Here is a 19424-nt window from a genome sequence, read left to right as displayed (position 1 = left end):
CCGGGGAGCGAATGAAACCACTTGTGAGCGGAGAGAGAAATGTGCCATCATTAAAACCTCCCTGGGTATGTAACGGGGCGGGGGTGTCAAAACCATGGGTTTCCTTTTGGTTCCGTGGGGGTTGTCCTTGTCTTTGGAAAACCAAATTGATTTGCAGAACGAATGAGGATGCAATGATGAACCTGATATGGGAAAGGGCTAATGCAAGGGGCCAAATTCCTTCTCTCGATGGATGTTGCCCTAGGTATGGCTTAAAAAAAAAGTCCTTTTTAGGCAAAGGGAGAGGCTCTGTCTCCCAAAGAAGGTGTGTGAGCTTTGTCTATGTGTGCACATGCCTTCCTTAGCTCTTTCTCCTAATTAAAACAAGGTGTGACTTCATTTGGTTGTGCTATTTAAGGGGCTGGTTTCTCACCTGGTAGCTTCAAAGTCCACCACTGATTTTTTAGCAGCTTACTGCTACTTTTTTTTTCTAACCACGGTCCCTCTCTGCCCACCACCCCCGCAGGGAAGGTGACCCTTTATTACCAGCAAGGCTGCACCTCTGTGCTGAACTGCGGCCGAGAACGGGCATCCGACGCAGAGTCCCGCCTGACATCCCGGTATTCCTGCTGTGAGACGGATCTCTGCAATGAGGAGTGGGATGAGGACCCCACAGACTAGCCTGCAGCGTGGGCAGGATCAGGGCTGCTGATGTGGTCCAGCCATTTCAGTGCTATGAGTCCTCAGTTTAATCCGGAATGATTATCACCTTAAATGAGGCTGGTTGGACCCGCTCTGTCTGCAGGGCTCCCCTAGACATCTGGCCTGATTTTGTTCCAGCTCTAGCAATAAACCTGCAGGCTTATAACTGGCAGCTGAATTTGGCTTGTGTGCGTGTTTTCCTTCTCCAGACAGATGCTCCTATTAACAGCTCTTCAGACTCAGCATTCCTGGTGGTCTGGAAGCAGCCTGTGGCCCTGAGCATAATACTGTTACTAAAACCCCAAGGGCAAGCCAAGGTGCTTTCCCCTGGTTGCATCCAATTTTTTTCCTGCAGTGCAGGACTGGGAACTTTGCTGGGAACTTTTCACCAAGGGCTGCAAAGGAGAGCATCAGAGAGCTGCTGGAAGCCAAGAGAAATAAAGGACGTGTGTATCTAATAGATATTAGGGATTTATTTCACCCGTGCTAACCCAAAATTCCCTTACCTAGTCAACAGAACTGAAGCCATCCATCTAATGTAGACAATAAATAGTCCTTCAGGAGGCACCAAACTCCTGCTGTTGTAAAGGAACAGCTTGATCAGTTCAGGGCAGCTGTAGTTGCTACCTGCAGCCCAAAGGCCCTGGAGAGGAGAGGGCAATGTATCATAGGCAGTTTTAAAATAAATGGGCTTTTTTTTTAGCCTCATCCATATCTATGAGGGCAAAATGTCTATGGTGGGAGGAGAAACCGTAAGTATAAAATGTGGGAATCGTGTAGAAGCGGAGATTCTGCTGTTGTCACTGTCTGGTCTAGGAAAATGGGTATTTTGGACTCTTTCTGCCGTATTGCAGCATAAGGGAGAGGGGATAAAAGGAAAAGAGGGTTTATTTTGCCTGAGGCATTTGTAGCTGGGAAGCTCAGTGCTGTAAGAAGTTGTTTAGCTAAATAACAGATCATATGTTTTTTAGAGGATAAAAAACCCTGCCCGCTGCACTGGGTAGCAGAGGGATGTTCCTTTTGATTATTACCCCCTGAGGAGTTTGTTTTCCAGATAAACTGATGGCTGCAGAGATTCTTATGTGGCTTGGGGCTGTAGGGGCTTCTTCCTTGTGCGGATACAGGTGTCTTCTGGAGCCAGGTTCAACTTCCAACCTGGTTTTGGAGTGAGAAGTTTGGAGGAGACCCTTTCCAGCCATGGGACTGAGCCTGGATCTCTGTTCATCCAGCCTTGTGGCTGGGTCCAGTTTTGGGGTAAGCAGGGAGACCCCCAGTGCGGGACAGTGATTGCTCACACGTGTCCTACCTGGAAACACAGGCGTGAGAACCTGAACATGCTCGGACTCACCTAACATAGGAGAAAAAGGACTATCAGCCCCGGGATGGTTTGATACCAAAAGCCAGTCCTGCAAGAAACCGTGTTCATGGGGGTGAATTTTTTCCCCCTCCTTCCTGTTGTTTTGGATGTCCCAACCTCTCCTTACCAAAACAAGCCACTGTGGTAGGTGGGCAGTGTCCTGCAGGAGATGCTTCTGCCCTTCTTTGCATGGAGCTGCCCCAAATAGGAGCTGGAAGATGAATCATTCATTGATGGCTTTGGAGGAGGGATGAAAAGCTTCACTCCTTCCCGAGCCCCTGCCGATCTGGAGGGAAAGATGGGGCGTAAGGAGAGGGTTAAAGGGCTGCAGAGACCCTGTGGAGAAGGTCTGGGCTGGGAGACAGGTGGAGGGAGGTGCTGGAAATGTGATCCTGGCTCTGGGCAGGGAGAAGAGCTTTGGCACAGAAAAGGAGAGCAGAGCCAGAGTGGCTGAGGAGGAGGAGGAGGGAAGATCAGTAGGTGCCCAGGATAGATGCAATGGGGGAGGGGAAGGAATGGTAAGTGAGATGGGGCGGAGGGTGACAGAGGGGACAAATGGGGCAACCGAGGGCTGGAAAGCAGCAGGAGCTTGAGCGGCGCTGAAATGTCAGAGGCACCCAGGGCTCGGGCTGGTTACCTTCATCAGAGCATGGTGGAGCGACTGCCGCGGGCTGCTTCCCGCTGGGACCCCCCGGCCACCAGGCTCGTCACCCACCTGCCCCCCACTAGCACCCTCCCGACGCAAAGGGTCGGGCGATTTGGGAGGATGCCCCTTTCTTACGCCTCCGCTCCGAGGTACGCGGGGTCAGCTGGGGCCATAGGGAGGGCAGTGGGATGTGCTTGTCCGTCTGTCCTTTTTCCCTATACTCACCTTGTTCTGCTTTTCCCACTGGGCTGCCCATCGTTTCTGTCGAGGTGTCTCTTTTCCGTTGCTATTTATGCATCGCTGGAGAGCGTGTGGATTTCTCTCTCCAGCTCATAGGCCACCACCTCTTCCCTTCTGCAGAGAGATGCGGTGGAAAATCTATGCATGACATGAGAGATATAGAGTTTGTGTTTGTCTGCGGATCAAGAGAAAAGGGAGAGTGGAAGAGAAAGGAATTTGCTTTCCATAGGGAGTGGGGTGTGTGTGTATAAATATATATCGGTGTATTTGAGCAGGGGTAGGTAGATAAATAGGCACAGAGGTGGAAATGGTGGTCTGCAGGAAAATCCCTTTTCTGTAGGGAAATGCGTATGTATAAATGGATATATATTGTATACGTAGGGCTATATGTGTGTACATATATATGCACCTATATATATGTCTCTGTGTGAATATATACATATAAATATATATATATTCTGCTATTTGTCTGAGTCATTTGTTCCATGTTATTTCTGATCACAAACTAATGTGGATCATAGCGAGCGCTGGTATTCAGATTTTATTTTCCTGTGAGAAGACAAGGGATTCCTTTCCAAGCCCAGAATTGTATCTAAGCTTACCTGAAAAAGCTCATTTCTAGTCCCAAATGAACAAGTCTGGATTAGCAGTAAATGCATGCCTGAAGTCTGATGCTCCTGTTTAGCAGATGCTGGAAAAGGCAAATGCCGTGAAAATATTTAAATTACAAGAGAGGTTCAAGTAGAGGACGGATACCCTTCCTCAGTGTTCTTGCCCAACTGCAAAGGTTTCAGGATGAACCCAAGCCCTACTACAAATCGGAAACCCTTTGCAAGCCCCTGGCATCAAGACACCAAGACTAATATTCCTCCAGTACAACCTCTGGGCTTGGGATCTGTCTCCTCTTGGCTCCAGACGTCCCCGAGGGAAAGATCTCAACTTGGAGATGTCAGATCAGCTGGGCTGACTTTAAAAACCAACATTTATGGATAGGATCACTTGGTCTGTTTTCAAGTCCTCGTTAGGAGGAGATGAATCACTCTCCAGAAGTCCCTACATCTCTCTGTTGATGGTAATGTGACACATGCCTCACCCCCCCAAGTAAGTAGGTGACTGTCACTCACTTTTATCTCTGTTCTCCATAACAAGAGCTGCTCAGGTGGAGACAACCACATTATAGATAAACCCCAGCCAAGGAACGGCCTCGTATATTGTCATTCCTATTTAATGCAAGACCTCCAAGGCTGCACAAAACATTCTTGGAAGGCAAAAATTGCTTTTGAGATGCGGGACCCCAAACCAGAGGTTAATCTTTATGGAGCTGGGAAACCCACCCCCAGATCTTGATGTGGGCTTTACATCCATGTGTATTCCCTTTCTGCTGTTACTTTTTATGGCCCGTGTTGAGCCCTGGAGCTCAACTAAGCCATCTGAGTCCCCAGCTGAAGCTTCCAGGGTGAAATGGGTCTTTAATGAAAGCTCAGATGGTCACCTGGATCAGAGCCTAGAGCAGCTGTTGAACACAAGCCTGAGGACTCAGATGTTGCATTTAGCACCGGGTCAGCCAAAAAGCCACAAGACCCAGATCTGGTGGCTGTATCCCAAATGATTTCCCTTTTCCCACCTCCCTCCTAAAAAAAAAAAAAAAAAGAACCAACCACTCCCAAAAAACCCCCAGGGAGCCCAGGACTTGTAGGGGAGCAAAGGGCAGGGACCTTCCTGCTTTTTCTTCCACCTACGTGTTGTCTCCTAACGCCGAGGTCTTCGTTAGCAGTTTAAAGAAACCGGATGCTGCAGAAGTGACCTCGGGCAGCGGGCTCGTTCCTGGAAGAGGAACGCCCACTTGGGGCTGGATGCCAAGCATTCATGTTCTGCGTCCAGCCCCGGTGAAATCAGTCCTTACTCGCAGGAGAGAGGCCATGGCGGCAATGTTTCTGCCTGGCAATCTCCAGGATGAAGCCACTTGCTCTGTTTGCCTGGAGTTCTTCAAAGACCCCGTATCCATCGAGTGCGGGCACAACTTCTGCCGGGCGTGCATCGTCAAGAGTTGGAAGGACCTAGAGATGGACTTCCCCTGCCCGCAGTGCCGAGAGGTCTTCCAGCAGAAGAGCTTCAGACCCAACCGGCAGCTGGCGAACATGTCCGAGATCATCAGCCAGTTCACCCTCCGCGGGGCCAAGGGTGCGGAGGAGGACGGGCTCTGCGTGAAGCACAGGGAAGCCCTGAAACTCTACTGCAAGGATGACCGGAGAACCATCTGCGTGGTGTGCGACAGGTCGCGGGAGCATCGGCCACACGCTGTGGTGCCCGTCGATGAGGCGTCTGAGGAGTACAAGGTACCTGTCTGTCTGTCTGTCTGTCCACCCTGGGGAAGACCCCCCCCCCCTCCAGGTCTTTCTGCCTCCCGGCAGTATGCCTTGCGCTGTGTGTTTGTGCTCGCTTAAGTCCCCACGCAGTCACCTGGCCTTCCCGTGCTCAGCCTCATGCTCAACCGCCCTGCAAAGAGCCGGTTGCTGCTTTCTAGCTTTCCCACGACCTGGAAAACCCCTTCCAGATATGCAAAACCCTCTCATGAATTCACATAATCTCTGCATCTGGGGAGAGCACGGGATTAAACACAGGGCAGCCAGCGGGCTGTGAGACAGAGTTTCTCTTGTGCAAGCTCCTGCAGAAGCCCTGGGTTTGAGCCATGCTGCAAACACTACCTGCGAGCACCCATCCTACGGGTAGGGTAACAGCTGACAGAGCAAACACCCACATCTATTTTAGGTCTGGGCGAGCATCCAAAGATGAATATAGGTTGATTAAAGCCAGGCTGAACTTTGCTTGTGCCAAGAGCAAAGGCGGAGGAGGTGGTAGCAGCCGCCGATGAAAACAGCGCACGTACCCTCCCCTGGCATCCTCCGTCTCCTTTCTTTGTCTTCGCTGCATGCATGGGAGCTTGTGACGGTCCTTGGGGGGGGTCACAAGTGTGGGTGTCTGGGTGAGCGTGGGCAGAGCTGAGCCAGCGTGTTCTCCCAGGGTGAGCGCCCCGGAATTTTTCTTGCAATCCCGCTTGTTTTTGCGTAGCTGCGAGAACAAACCGCGCGCAGGCAGAATAATGCAGCAAAAGAAATCAAACGCAGCAAAAGGTAGGCAGAAAAGCCAGTAATATCACCTTTCTTTGTTCCTAGGAGAAAATCCAGGGACGCTTGGATTTCCTGAAAAAGGAGAGGCAAGAGCTACTGGAGTTTAAAGTGAACGATGATAAGAAAACCCAGGAGCTCTTGGTGCGTGCCTGCAATGCGGCGCTCTGGGTGGTGGGGACAAGGTCCAGGTTGGGCCACGTGGGGGAGAATGAAGATAATGACTGTTTGTGGAGTAACTGCCCACAGCCTTTGCTCTCACATCCCCACCCCTTGTAAAAGCCTTTGTCCAGGCGTGCCACACACGCTATCTCCTCACCCCTCCCCATGTGAAGGCACCCGGTCTCACAAGAAAGCCAGCAAGCAGCAGCAATGACACTGGCAGGTGCTCCAAATTCACCAGGTGGCCCCTCTCCACCCCAAAAATCATTGCACCAGCTTAAAACCCTTTTTTTCCTGCATTTTATTCCCAGAAAACCATTGAGAACGAGCGGCAGAAGCTGCTCTTGGAGTTTGAGAGGCTGCGGCAGTTCCTGCACGACCAGGAGCACATCCTCTTGGGGCAGCTGGAGAAGATGGAGAAGAACATTGCCAAGAGGCAGAACGAGAACATCACCGACCTCTCCAAGGAGATCACGCTCCTCAACAAGCTCATCACGGAGCTGGAGGAGAAGATCCAGCAGCCCATGCTTGAGTTCCTCAAGGTGAGATGTTTGCTATGAAATGAGCCTTCAGGTCTGAGTTATGACCCTTCTTCATCCTTTTTTAATGTGTTTCGGGATCCCGTAGAGGTGTTTTGAGGATAAATGTCCTTTTTTTCTCCCAGCTTTAATGAGCAGGTGGTGCTTGGCAGTGACTGAGTGCCCTGAGCTCTGCTACGTCGGCAATAACACACAGCAACTACCTCTGGCTCAGGAACACCCTGAAACAGAGGTGTGCTCTTTATATTTAATACCCTCTGATAATTTTTTTCTTCCATGACTTTGTCTGGGCCTTTCTAGTGCACATAAATTCCCGTTTCAAGGCATTCAAAGCTGAATTAGACCTTGCACAAAGAACCACCGCAGTGGTACTGGCTAGATCCTTAAACCAAGCAACTCCTTTTGCAAAGCCAGGTCTTGATGGGCTTGCAGCGCTGAGGGTTTGTGGCATGCCGAGTCACAGATGCCCACTCCTCCAGCTTAAAGGCATTGACGAGGACTTGGGATGGGGGTTGAGCTTAGGGGCATGTGGAGCTGGGCTCAGCAGGACACAGCTCCTTGCCAGTTTTCCCAACGGAGTCCTGGCTGCAGAAGGTTGGCCGGGACCTGAAAGCAGAGCCAGGTTTTCAAGTCAAAATGAGCTATTAACCAAGCTGGAAAGTATGAGGGAGAGAGCAGATGGAGGCTAGGTATTGATTGCATTGCAAAGAAAGAAGCTGGAGACAATCCAGCTCTCCCTGTTACCCAAACTCTCCTTCACAGAAAGCAAAAACAAACCTGAGGGTCCTATCCCAAAACCGAGCAGTCCTGTCCCCCGCTGGACGGCAAAAGGCAAATGGGTGACCTGCTTTTAATTGACCATGTTTTGATTAAACTAAGTAGAGTGAGCTTCTGGGGCACACAGATCTGGAGAGTTAAATTCCCACCTGGGCAGCGTTGAAAGCACTGTAAATATTTGCAGGTCGTTTCAGTACTTGGCTGTGGGTGAAAACTCATTGCACGTGGTCTTTGCTCACCCCTCACCAACGCACGCAAAAATGGTCCTGGAACAATAAGTGATATTTTATTAAAAGGCCACGTTGGAAATCCTTGGCCAGCTCCAGAGTCCTTTTCCAGCCCCTGGGAGATGGGAATGGCTTTGCATTGCCATTAAATCCCATCCAACGTACTCACCATGATTTATGCCCGTCTTTACATTAGTTTAAAGGCATCAGAAAAGGCAAATGGTGGCATGGACTGGACTGAGCATGGGTTTTGCCTCAGGGAAATTTTGCCATGTGGCACCTAGTTATTGAGGGTATTTTAACCTACAATTTACCGCCATAATTTTGCCTTCCTGAGGGCAAATCATTTCCACTGTCAGGACACGCATCCCAGGGCGGGATAAATCACCAGTTGGAGGCACCCTAAACTCTTCCTGGTGGTGACTAGACCATGGAAGCCCAGATATGATGGAGACGTAGATGCGCAAGTTTAAGGCCAGGTTTCAGGTGGCCAAGTTACGGTAGGTGATGGCCCTTTGGCTCTTGGGCAGGTGGATATTGGCAGGTGTTTTTCTGTATCTCAAAACTTCACATGGGACGTAGGATCTTCTTAGAAGTGGGAGACCAGTAGAGGGATCCTTAGAGCATCTCAAAGGCTGTTGGGCGCGTACACCTGGGGTCACAACAACAATGGAACAGGAATGGAATAGGAAACAGGGTTCTGTAGTCACCAGCTTGGAAGATACTCCCAACTCACCTGGGCAAGGCCCTGGGCAAGCTGGCATGTTTTGAGCAATGGGTTGGATGAGAGACACCTCCAAAGGCACCTTCCAGCCTAAACCACATCATGGGCATAAACCTGGGGTGTTGTACATAGGAGCATTTGGGAGGCTTGGTTGCCCCCAGAAGCAGCTGCATCATTAGTTGCTGCAGACATTTGGGTGGGATTTGGTGGGACTGTGGCCTTCCAAAGCTGAAGGCAAACATCTGCGGCATGGATCCATGCCATAAGGTATGGACATCTTGGTTGGGTTTGACGAAGGGGAATTTCTCTCGTGCTTTCTGAGCCAGGGGAGACGTAGCACACGTTGCACACGGATTTCACTCAGTCTCTCTTTTTCCTTCCTAGGATGTAATGAACATCATAAGCAGGTATGGAGTGCTGCTTCTCCCCTTCTTTCATGCTTTTTTCCCCCCCACCAGCACTGTTTAAAGGTCAGTGTTTGCAGTCCAGATGCCAGAGGGCCAGACAGAGTTTGCCTCCTACTCGGCGCAAGCTCTGGGTCTCTTCCAGCTTCTTGGAAAACTTAGCGTTATCGCGAAGTCTTTTCCTACCAAGTGGTTTCTTCAAAGGTCAAGTGAGACCAGAAACCCCAAGTGACCTTATTTGCCTGATATACAGTTCACCTAGGGCAACGGTTTAGGCACCACTTAAGCCCTGAAAATGAAACCTAAGCTGCAACAGGAGCAGCTGAGTGGGGGCAACCCAGCGCAGACACCCTTTCCAACAACCAGCTGAGGGGGGTTTCCAATGCTGACATGTAAATCCTGGTGTCCTCAGCCCAGGCAGGTTGAAATTCATGCGTGACCCTCGCAATGTGATGTTGAGGACTTGGACCGACTGCCGGTGGGATGGGCTGGGAGCATTGCACGAGGCCAGCTGCAAATGAAAAAGAAACAGGGGAAATAGCAATGATTTTCTTATTGTTTGTTGTTTTTTTTTTTACTTTTTCCTTTGCAGAAGTGATGATGTGAAGTGCCATAAGCCTGTGCCGGTATGCACGGATATGAAAATGCACATCTGCAATTTCTCCCTTAAGACCGTTGTCCTTGAGAAAGTCTTGAAGAAATTCAGAGGTACGTGGAAATGAAACCAGGGTGTTTAAAATAGGCCTGGCCTTTAACAGGCGTCAGGGGAAAGGGATGGGGAGTGCTGGGGATGCTGCGGATGTCTTGAGGTCCCTTAGTACATGCCTGGCCAGCAGTACCAAAATAGGAGAGTAAATTATGTTGGAAAGGCCTCCTGGAGATGTGCAGGAGCAGGAGGAGACTCACCCTGCCAGGCTGCCAGTGAAGGAGAGGCAGGATTTTTTTTAAAGAGGGAAAAACTCTAAACCTGGCACATCGATTTTAGCGCAATAAAGCCTGCAGTTCTCACGCGTCGAGTAGTTTTTGGCCGCGATAGCCAAGCTTTGCATTTCAAAACCAACCCCCTTGCAGCAACGCAGCAAAGCCACGAGGCGGTGCTGAGGGATTTGGAAAGGAAGGAAGAACCAGAAAGCAGATCTGGACGAGAAAAATCCCTAAACGCAAACTGGAGCGATATTGGACTTCAAAGGATTGCACTAGAAGTTTGACACTCATAATGAGGAGAACAAAAAATGGCAGGGCATGATAAATAAGGCTTAAATAAATCCCGCATTCTCTTCCTGTCAAGAAGCTTTTTTGAAATATCTCTCCTTTTTTTTTTTTCCTAAAAATTAAAAAATATTCAGCAGCCATTCCCCCTGCCGCTTGTCCCCAATACACAAGCTGGTGGGAGCTGGGGTTGCTCCAGCCGCGGCTCTTGCTGCCTGTCGAGTCCCACGTCGGCAAAGACGGCGCTTTGGCGATGTGATGTGGGTGTAAACGTCCCCATAAAGGAGATTTCTGCGGTTCCTTCTGGCTCTCTCGGTGTTGCCATTTACTTGCCTGTCTCTTCTTTTCAGAAAACCTGCAAGATGAACTGGGAAGAGGTGAAAAAGGTAAAAGGAAAATATTTCAGACGTAGCGCCCTGGAGCAAAGACTTTAAATTGTGGTTGTAATTTGCAAAGCTGGTTTTGCAAAGCCAAAGAGAGGGGGAAAAAAGAAAAAAGGCACTCTAGATTTCTCTTTTTTTTTTTTAATTTCTTCTCTCTCGATGATTTCCAGATCCAGCCTGCTCAGTTCGAGAGTCAAAAGACGATTTTTCTAGCTGACGCCGGGGATCTGACAGCTAAGCTAGGTCCTTTCTGCCTGTTTACACTTAAAACCACAGTGCGGAACAGCAAAAAAAAGATATGTGAACCCCAAAATGGATTCATACCCTTTCAAGCCACTTCCAACCTGCTTTAAGTCGGCCAGACTTGCTCTGTGGCCCGTGGTTGGGCTCCTGTTTCCACCAGGGTTTGGGGTGGAGGGTGTGAGCGCTCCATAATCTGCTCCAGTGCAAAGTCAGATGACTTAAATTTTGCTGAAAGCTGTTGAAATCGTGGCTGTGGGCAGGTGGTTTGCCGTCAGAGCACGCCGTGCGGGAGAAGACTTGCTCACCAGCTCTCCTGGGTTGGCAAAAAAGAGGGTTCACGTGAATGGTCATGAATTTCAATTGGCGAAACCAGCCCAGATTAACTCTTTCAATGCTGGGTGAGCCTCTGCTTTGCTTCACCAGCGGCGGTGAGGACAGGGGAACGCCAGCGAGCCGGGAAACCACAGCGATGGGCTCTGCAGTGGTTTTGACACCAACCTGATCCCTCTGACCTTGCACAGCGGCGGGTGCAACGCAGGGGCAGATACCTCTAACATCTGCCCCCATCCTCCAGCTCCCTTGATGTGGAGGTTGCATAGCCATGCCCAGAGCAGCCAGAGTTACCCCAGCAAAACAAAGCCCTCTTTTTGAAAAGAAAGCTTATTCTTGCTTTTAAGGTGGTGTTTTTCAGCATGGGGCTTGCAAACCCCTTGGGGAAGGCCGAGGAGGCCAAGCCATGGCTTGGATCCTTTCCAAGGACCATCCAGCTTAGAGGGTCCAGATTCTGCTCACGGACATCCCCGGACACCTCTGGGTAATGCCAAGGGGTTGGCAAAGCAAAAGAAGAAAGGCTGACGACCACCGTTTAAAAGCAAAATGGCAAAACAACCCTCACTGCATGTCCATGGTGGTGTGTGTGCATGTGTAGAGGTACAAGTCCGCTGGTCCGTTACACCAGAAAACCCTCTGGAAGCAGACTGGGCCACAGCTTATGCTGCAGAGAGCTGGGGGACCAGGGGGTGAAGAAGGGACAAGCCAAAACCTTGTAGCAGTCGTTGAATCCCACTCCTCCGACTGCTTTAGTTCATCTTTTCCAAGAGCTTTGAATACTCTTGGTTTTTTGTTTTTTGTTTTTTTTTTTTTGTTTTTATATGATGCCTGAGCTCCTGGAGACTTTTTTGGGTTTTTTTTTTTAAATCAAGACAAATCATCATTCGCAGCCCCTGCAGCTGAGCTGAATCTCAAACCCAAATCCTAATGACTCCAGCAGCTGGAGATGCAAGAGGAAGGAAGGAAAACACCTTTAAAGAAAAGACTGGCATCAAGGAAATTTGCTGACCCGATCCATTTCCCCTAACTTTTGCTAATGGTCATTTTAAAAGCACCTATCTCTTGGTCTGATATAATAGTGCAAAATGCAGAAGGTGTTATTTTAAGGCCAATCTCCCAGTTTTGGGATGGAACCTGGTGCTTAAGTTTTGAAGGATAAAAAGAACCCTTTCCTGTGGTTGCTATCACCTTTCCAAGCCCTGTGAAGCTCTCAATCCCATCATGGGTCTTTTTGGACTCCATATGCAATATTGAGGCCCAACTCTAGGGATTTTGAAAAAGCATAAAGACCTTTAGCTAAATAAACTCTGGTGCGGCATCCAACACATTTCAGCTCCGAAGGGCCCAGCTTAGATTCCCCCAAAGGGTCTCATTCATTCATGGCAACTTTGCTGACTACAACCACAATTTGAGGTCACCAACGTGCTCGCTGTTTCCTTTGAGCCTGATTTTTGGAAGGGGAAAAGATGTTAGTATCAAACTTCATCTACACGCATGTTTCTTTTGGGCTGTCCAGGTGTGATCTGGTGTGTAAAGATGCCCTTAGGTCATGGCTTTCCAAGAGGACCTGTCATCATTGGGGAGTTTGGGGACAGGTACCCAGCAATTTATGATCTGAGGGGTGGGCACAGCCCATCTACTGCGTTGTACGTTAGATGAGCCAGAAACAAAAAGAACAAAAATTATCAATTTCTTTGGAAAAAAAAAGTCTCGATCTAAGGTCCATTTTTACTGGATATCATGGCTAATCATCTGCATGTGGTTTTATCAGGTTCTTTGCTCCTAATGGCCCTGTGTTGTCGTTACCCCATTTCTTAGCAGCAGCAGGAGTTTTGCCCTCCCACGAAGGGAATTGGAGTGTCAGTGTGGAAGGACAGATGAGGCCCCCCCTGGTCAGGGTTTGAGGGGTGCTGGTGGTGTTGCTGAAGGATCGTGATCTGATCAAAGAGCCAAGACTACAACGCAGTTGTAGGTCTCCCTCTAGGACATCCTGAACCAAATCTTGGTCCTCATTCGCCATGATTTGCTTCGCTGTGTTGTCCTTCGCCCTCAGCTGGTGGGGCTTAACCCCTAGTGAGGATGTAAAAAGTTGAGGTAGATGCTCACCCCATACCTTTAATGGGACCTTCCACACCCACCTCCAAGCTTCTCACACACGTAGCATGTCCCTTTCTGCTGGTAGAGAGAAGCAGCATATTTGTTAGCGACTAAAATACCTCCTTTTAAAATTAACCCCAAGCCTCCAGGCTTCCTGCAGAGTCAATGGTGAGAGGAGGCACCTCAAGAACCTCAAAGCAAAGCCAATGTCTGAACTTGGCTTTCCTTCACCACAGACTGTCCAGGGAGCCAAAGGGGAGCAGTTATTGGGGTTGGGATGTGGTTCAGCAACTGATAAAAACATCCCCAGCTTGGGTTTTTAATTGTTAAAATTCTTATTGAGTTACTATCACTGTCATTGCTGTCATCAACAGAGGACCTGACCCTGGACCCCGATTCGGCAAACCACCTCCTCATCCTCTCTGCAGACCTCAAGAGCGTGAGGATGGGCTGTAGGAAACAGGAGCTGCCCGACAACCCCAAGAGATTCGACACAAACTCGCGGGTGTTGGCTACCACGGGCTTCAAGTCAGGGAGACATTACTGGGAAGTGGAGGTGGGAGCCTCGGACGGTTGGGCCTTCGGGGTGGCCAAGGAGTCCGTCAGGAGGAAAGGTCTGACGCAGTTTTCCCCCGAAGAAGGGATCTGGGCGGTGCAGCAAAACGGAGGTCGCTACTGGGCGGTCACCTCGCCCCAACGCACCCCGCTGTGTCTCAGCCAGAAACTCAATAAGGTCAGGGTGTACCTGGATTACGAAGGGGAAGAAGTCTCCTTCTACAACGCCGACAACATGCAGCACATCTTCACCTTCAACGTCGCCTTCCAGGAGAAAGTGTTCCCTCTCTTTTCGGTCTGTTCCACCGTTACCTACATCAAACTGTGCCCCTGAGACTTCGCGTGGGCTTCGCTGAGGACCTGTCTCCATGGTCTTCACTGGGTGGTGCCTGGACAGCGGCGATGAGCACAGGAGACTCTCAAATCAGCCACGCGGCCTGGTTTGTTGGTACAGGCAGGTGGCTGATAGATGGGTAACCAGGTAGCCAGGGGAAAACATCACAAGGAGGGTCTTCAGACCAGCTTAGAACAGAGAACAGCTCTTGAAATCATCCGCAAACCCCAGGAAGGTTGTGGTCATCATCTTAAACCCGTGTCGGAACCAGCTCGCCTCTCCAGCGAGAAGGAAACCGCTGGTCGTTGTTTGTGGCTCCAAGTCTGATAAAGGATGGGTATTTTTTTTCTTTTCTTGTGTGGGTCTAAGGATCTATATTAGAGCTAGTGGGAAGTTTTGGAGTGGACCTTCCACCTCTTCGGAAGTGCCAATGACTTAAAAATGAAATGTTTAGTGGGTAAATGTCCGGTGGGAAAGGTGAAGGGAGTGACACCGAGCAGAGCACTTTGGACATCCATCCAAAGCCAGAAGAGGCAAAGCTACTTTCTATTTGATTGAGTCAAATTAAATTAGAAAGTTTTGCTCCTCCTGAAGCGCATTTAATGGGGAGTTTCCACCGGTTTATTACGCTGTTGCTCCCAACAAACCGTAGTCACCACCTCTGTGCCAAGTGATGGTCACCTGGTGGTCACCGCTGTGTCACCACCACTGTGGAAATCCTGCCTTGGCCACAGGTGCCTTCGCTCCTACAAGATTTACGAGGCGGTAAATAGGCTTATTAACTGCTCCTGGGGAGTGAATGGCTTTCCAAGCATCAGGATGCTCAGTGAGGGGGCTCACACCCTCCTGCTGGGCTGCGTGAGTGGTTACAAGGGTCTCAGCTGGAGGTTCTGGCTTTTTCCCTCTTGCTCCTGCTGGGAATAAAGGTCCCCAATGAAGGGTAGGTGCCTGGTTACTTATTCCAGCTGGTGCTTCTAAAATCTGGGCTAATAATTGTGCTCCAAAGGCTATTTTTGTGATGTTGAGCTGGTGGTCTGAGCTGTCTCAGGTGATCTGAACCACACGGCCACCAAGATCTGACCTGCCTTGGAGTCAAGCTGGGGTTGAAGAGATGCCGTGGGTTTTTGGTCACCCTTTGCATCAGCTCGTGTAAGTGCTCTGTGCTTCGGTTCTCTGTCCACGGCTCCTCTGGGCAGGAGGGAGGTATTGCTGCTACTCTGGAAAAGGCTAAAAGGTGCTTTTTTTAAAATTTATTTTTAGTGTGTGTGTGTGTGTAGCAACAAATGTTAATGTTGCTCAGGTGCGTTTGTCCTATTGGATGTGAGCAAGACCCATGGTTCTGAATTTTGGTGCTCCTAAATGGCGCTGGGCTGAACCACGACACCTATGTGACTCCTCCTGAGGTCCCCCCCGTGTAGGAGATGTTGTTTTCAAAATAACCCCTCAAAGTTGTCCCGCTTTGCCCGTAGCAATGCAGACTTCGGGTGCTGAGTGTTATATTTCCTCAGGCTCTCTTTGCCGCTCATTTCTCAGCAAAATCACCTGGTTACCTTTGTCTTCTCTTGTCTTTTTTTTTTTTCTGGAAATCCTCATTCTTTGCCAAGACAGCAAATGTTTAACACGTGGCTTGCTTTGTTCACCGTTACTTTGTTCACCATTGCTTTGTTCACCGTTGCTTTGTTCACCGTTGCTTTGTTCACCGTTGCTTTGTTCACCGTTGCTTTGTTCACCGTTGCTTTTGCCAAAACAAAGCAGCCTTTGAAAAATAATAAGTGTATTGCTGCCTGAAGTGGTGAAAAAAAATACGGTTTCTGGTTTTAGGCATTGTCGGTTGGCTTTTTAGCCTTTTCTAGAAGACATGTTAAACCACTTTAGGAGATATGGGGGAGGGGAAAAGCTTTTTAAATTTTTTTTTTAATCAAGAACAACATTTCCTGGCCACTTCTAAGATGAGAAAGACACTTCCATGCATAGCTGATCTTCATATGTGCTCCAGCCTACCAGCAAAACCCCAGTCAACGCCAACGCCAAGAAATTATGGGTTGGAAAAGTGCGTTTCCTCCGTTTTAGGGTTTTGAAACACCTCCTCTGCAGGCAATCCATGTCACGGCAGCAGAATAAAATGACACCGCCGTAGTCCTCGCCTAAAGCACGCAGATCCTGCCGTGCGTAGGCGGGTGGTCGCCCCGAACGCCTTCGGCTGCTTCCACCAGCTTGTGCCCTTGGTTGTGAAGACACGCGGCCTATCAGAGGCCACCTTAGACTTGTGCAAGGGGTGACGTCAGAACCCAAACGGGCCAGAGGTGGAATGAATCCATTAAAAAACGCCCGTATGTGGCTAACTCGGTGAAGAGGTGCTTTTTCCCCAGGTTTACAGGTGTCTCTCCCCATGCACTGTTGAAGGCTTTCTCTGTGCAGAGCCTTCAGCTCCCTCCCACATAACGGAGGTTTGGGTAGGAGCTCCTGGAGGTGAAGCACAATCCATCCCTTATGAGATGTATTAAGGCAGGATCAGCTGAATTTAAGATATCATTAGTCATAAAAAGAGCTGGGGGTGACTGGCTTAGGCACAAACATCTCTATTTTCAGCTGGTGGGTTGTTTCTGACCCTTAGAGTCTACTTTTTTTTGTTTTTTGTTTTTTTTTTTTAATGAGTTTGGCTTTAAATCTACATTATTTAAAGCTGCAGCAACTCTTACAAAGGTCAAGCCATGAGCAGGTGAGCAAAATGCCTGAATTTTCTAAGCTCCATCCATTGGTGACGTTTTGCCACTGTAAAAATTGCATAAATAAGCAAAACTCCCAAGAATAGGAAAGCCATTAGCGGGAGACGCGGTATCTCTTATGTCATGACTTGGTGTTTGTCTTGTTTGCACGTGAGAAACGCTATTCCTGCAAATGACGGGATGCGAAAAACCAAACATCACCCGAGTGGATTTGAAACCTCCCAGGTTGTTCCTTGCCCACGTGCTGGAAATAAAATGTGGAGGTGCTACCTGCACTCGTCATCTCCTGTTTATTATTCCCAACCTCTAAGGGGTTTGAGAACATCAGGGCTGTGGTTTGAAGGCTTGTCCTGCTTGGAATTTAAGTCTAAAGGAAGACTTTAAGTGAAGGTGTGTGTATATCTATATTGGGGTGGGGTATTTTTTTTTAATGCATCTCTTTATGTTAAACGCAAACCCAACATTTGCGTCTTCTGCAAATCAGGGCTGCAATAAAAAGCCAAAGTCTGAGCCAACGTTTGCCTTCAGACAACCTTAGAGGGGAGGAACAGGCGTCACCGCCTGGGTTATTCCGGCAGCCAACGCCGAGCTTTGCCTGTGCTTCGGCCAAACCTCCCGCCAAAGAACCAGAAGCGATGCTGGAGGTGCCAAGGGCTGAACCCCGACTCTCGTAGTGGTTCAGCGGCGGGGCTGAACCCCAACTTTTGGTGCTGTAGGGGTGTAGGAGGCACCGGCGGTTTCTGGCCGTGCCATGCTCCTCGCAGCTGCTGTTTCTCCTCGTGTTTAGCGGCCCCGGACAGGTTTTGGGGGGGGGGAGGGGATGGAGATTGGGGGCGATGCGGCCACTTTCGGGGTTCCCCCCTGGTGACCATCACGCTCGTGGTCCTTCCCGTGCCGGCTCCATAGCTCAGGGGTTAGAGCACTGGTCTTGTAAACCAGGGGTCGCGAGTTCAAATCTCGCTGGGGCCTCCTAGTTTTTTTTTTTTCTTTGCCTTTTTCTTTATTTTTCTCCCCAAAAGCACCATCATTTTCCTCCGTGGCGGGAGCGGGCGGAGCCGCGGGTGGCAGCCGGGGGTGGCCGGGACCGGGACGGGGGCGGACGCGCTGCGAGCACCGACAGCCACACCAGGGGCGCCGCTCCCAGCGCGGCTCGTTGGTCTAGGGGTATGATTCTCGCTTTGGGTGCGAGAGGTCCCGGGTTCAAATCCCGGACGAGCCCTCTTTATGGTTCTCCCTGGTTTTTGGCAGTTTTCTGTGGGTTATTTTTAATTATCTTTTAAATAATATTTTTTAAAATTGTCTTTATATTTCCCCCTCTATTTTCCCTGTTGTTTTGGGGGGATTTTGTTTGGTTGGTTTTTAAATAACAATTTTAAATCTGTCTTTATATCTCCCGCCCTCCCCCATTTTCCCTGTTGTTTTGGGTTTTTTTATTTGTTTGTTCATTTAAAAAATAATTTTTAAAAAAATTATCTTTATAGTCCCCCCCCTCTATTTTCCCTGTTGGTTTTTTTTGAGGTTTTGCTGGGTTTTTTTACTTTTTAAATAAGATATTTTTAAAAATTGTCTTTAAATATATTTTTTTAAATTGTCCCCCCAAATTTTCCCTGTTGTTTTTGGGGAAATTTTGTTTGGTATTTTATTTTTTTAAATACTTTTTAAAAAAATTATCTTTATATTCCCCCCTCTATTTTCCCTATTGTTTTTTTGGGGGGGGATTTTGTTTGGGTTTTTATTTTTCAAATAACAATTTTTAAGTGGTCTTTATATCCCCCCCCAAATTTTCCCTGTTGTTTTGGGGGAAATTTTGTTTGGTATTTTATTTTTTTAAATAATTTTTTTTTAAAAAAATTATATTCTCCCCTCTATTTTCCCTATTTTTTTGGGGGGGGGGGGATTTTGTCTGGTTGTTTTTATTTTTCAAATACCAGTTAAAAAATTGCCTTTATATTCCCACTCCCCTCCTATTTTCCCTGTTTTTTTGGGGGGGTTTTGTTTGTTTGTTTGTTTGTTTTAATTATCTTTTAAATAACATTTTTTAAAATTGTCTTTATATTTCCCCTCCCCCTCTATTTTCCCTGTTGGTTTGGCTTTTAATATATTTTTTCAAATAACACTTTTTCAAAACACATATTTGGACGAATACCTTTCACTACCCTCCCAAACCACACAAAGCCGCTCGGGCGCTGGGGTGAAGCAGGGTCGGGACTAGGAGCGTGTGAGCGAAAAAACAGGCGGATATTGGGTTTTTTCCCCCAGATAAACACCCAAAAATCTGGCTCATTTTAACAGCTTGGCCAAAGGATGAGGAGAAAGAGGTAGCGCAGGTTGCATTATAATCCTCTCGGCTTCCCAGAAGTATGCTATTAATTATTTCCCAAGTAATTCATAGGGAATAATAAAGAATATTGAGTTACTCAAGCAAAAGCGCAGGAAAAAAATCATCGCGGGCAGGCCAGCGCCTGTGCGTGGCTGTACGCACACCCTCTCCACCAGCAGCCTTGCAGGAAGGTGGAAATTGCACAGAAATAATACAATTATGGCCAGAAATAATGAAAAAAAAATTAAAAAGGGGGAAAAAACCCCCCAAAACCCCCCCAAAAAATCCCATTAACGAGCCTTTTCCTGCCCCTTGAACCCCTTGACCCTCCATTACACGCTGCAG

The 19424-nt window shown here is 48.6% G+C and overlaps 1 protein-coding gene, 1 long non-coding RNA gene and 2 other non-coding genes across 4 annotated transcripts; 3 read left to right on the top strand and 1 right to left on the bottom strand.

The window, feature by feature from the left end:
- Positions 1 to 1150: 1150 nt before the first annotated feature.
- LOC135317663 (uncharacterized) lies at positions 1151 to 4763 on the bottom strand. Its single transcript, XR_010376410.1, has 3 exons — positions 3527 to 4763; positions 2910 to 3062; positions 1151 to 2324 (listed from the first exon to the last, which is right to left on the bottom strand). It is a non-coding gene; the product is annotated as an uncharacterized LOC135317663 (long non-coding RNA).
- Positions 4764 to 4779: 16 nt separating this feature from the next.
- LOC104048449 (E3 ubiquitin-protein ligase TRIM7) lies at positions 4780 to 17034 on the top strand. The gene is made up of 7 exons (XM_064473994.1): positions 4780 to 5260; positions 6098 to 6193; positions 6523 to 6753; positions 8863 to 8885; positions 9475 to 9590; positions 10442 to 10477; positions 13519 to 17034. Exons 1-7 carry the CDS (start codon positions 4844 to 4846, stop codon positions 14031 to 14033), a joined length of 1434 nt encoding a protein of 477 aa, XP_064330064.1. The 5' UTR covers positions 4780 to 4843; the 3' UTR covers positions 14034 to 17034.
- A 621-nt stretch (positions 17035 to 17655) lies between these two features.
- TRNAT-UGU (transfer RNA threonine (anticodon UGU)) lies at positions 17656 to 17728 on the top strand. The gene has a single exon. It is a non-coding gene; the product is annotated as a tRNA-Thr (tRNA).
- Positions 17729 to 17906: 178 nt separating this feature from the next.
- Positions 17907 to 17978, top strand: TRNAP-UGG (transfer RNA proline (anticodon UGG)). The gene has a single exon. It is a non-coding gene; the product is annotated as a tRNA-Pro (tRNA).
- The last annotated feature ends 1446 nt before the right edge of the window (positions 17979 to 19424 follow it).

The sequence above is a fragment of the Phalacrocorax carbo genome, chromosome 26 (genome assembly GCF_963921805.1).
Source record: "Phalacrocorax carbo chromosome 26, bPhaCar2.1, whole genome shotgun sequence".
NCBI classification, from domain to species: Eukaryota; Metazoa; Chordata; class Aves; order Suliformes; family Phalacrocoracidae; genus Phalacrocorax; species Phalacrocorax carbo.
The sequence above is the reverse complement of the archived record's forward strand: the minus strand, read 5'-3'. Positions and strand labels throughout refer to the sequence as shown.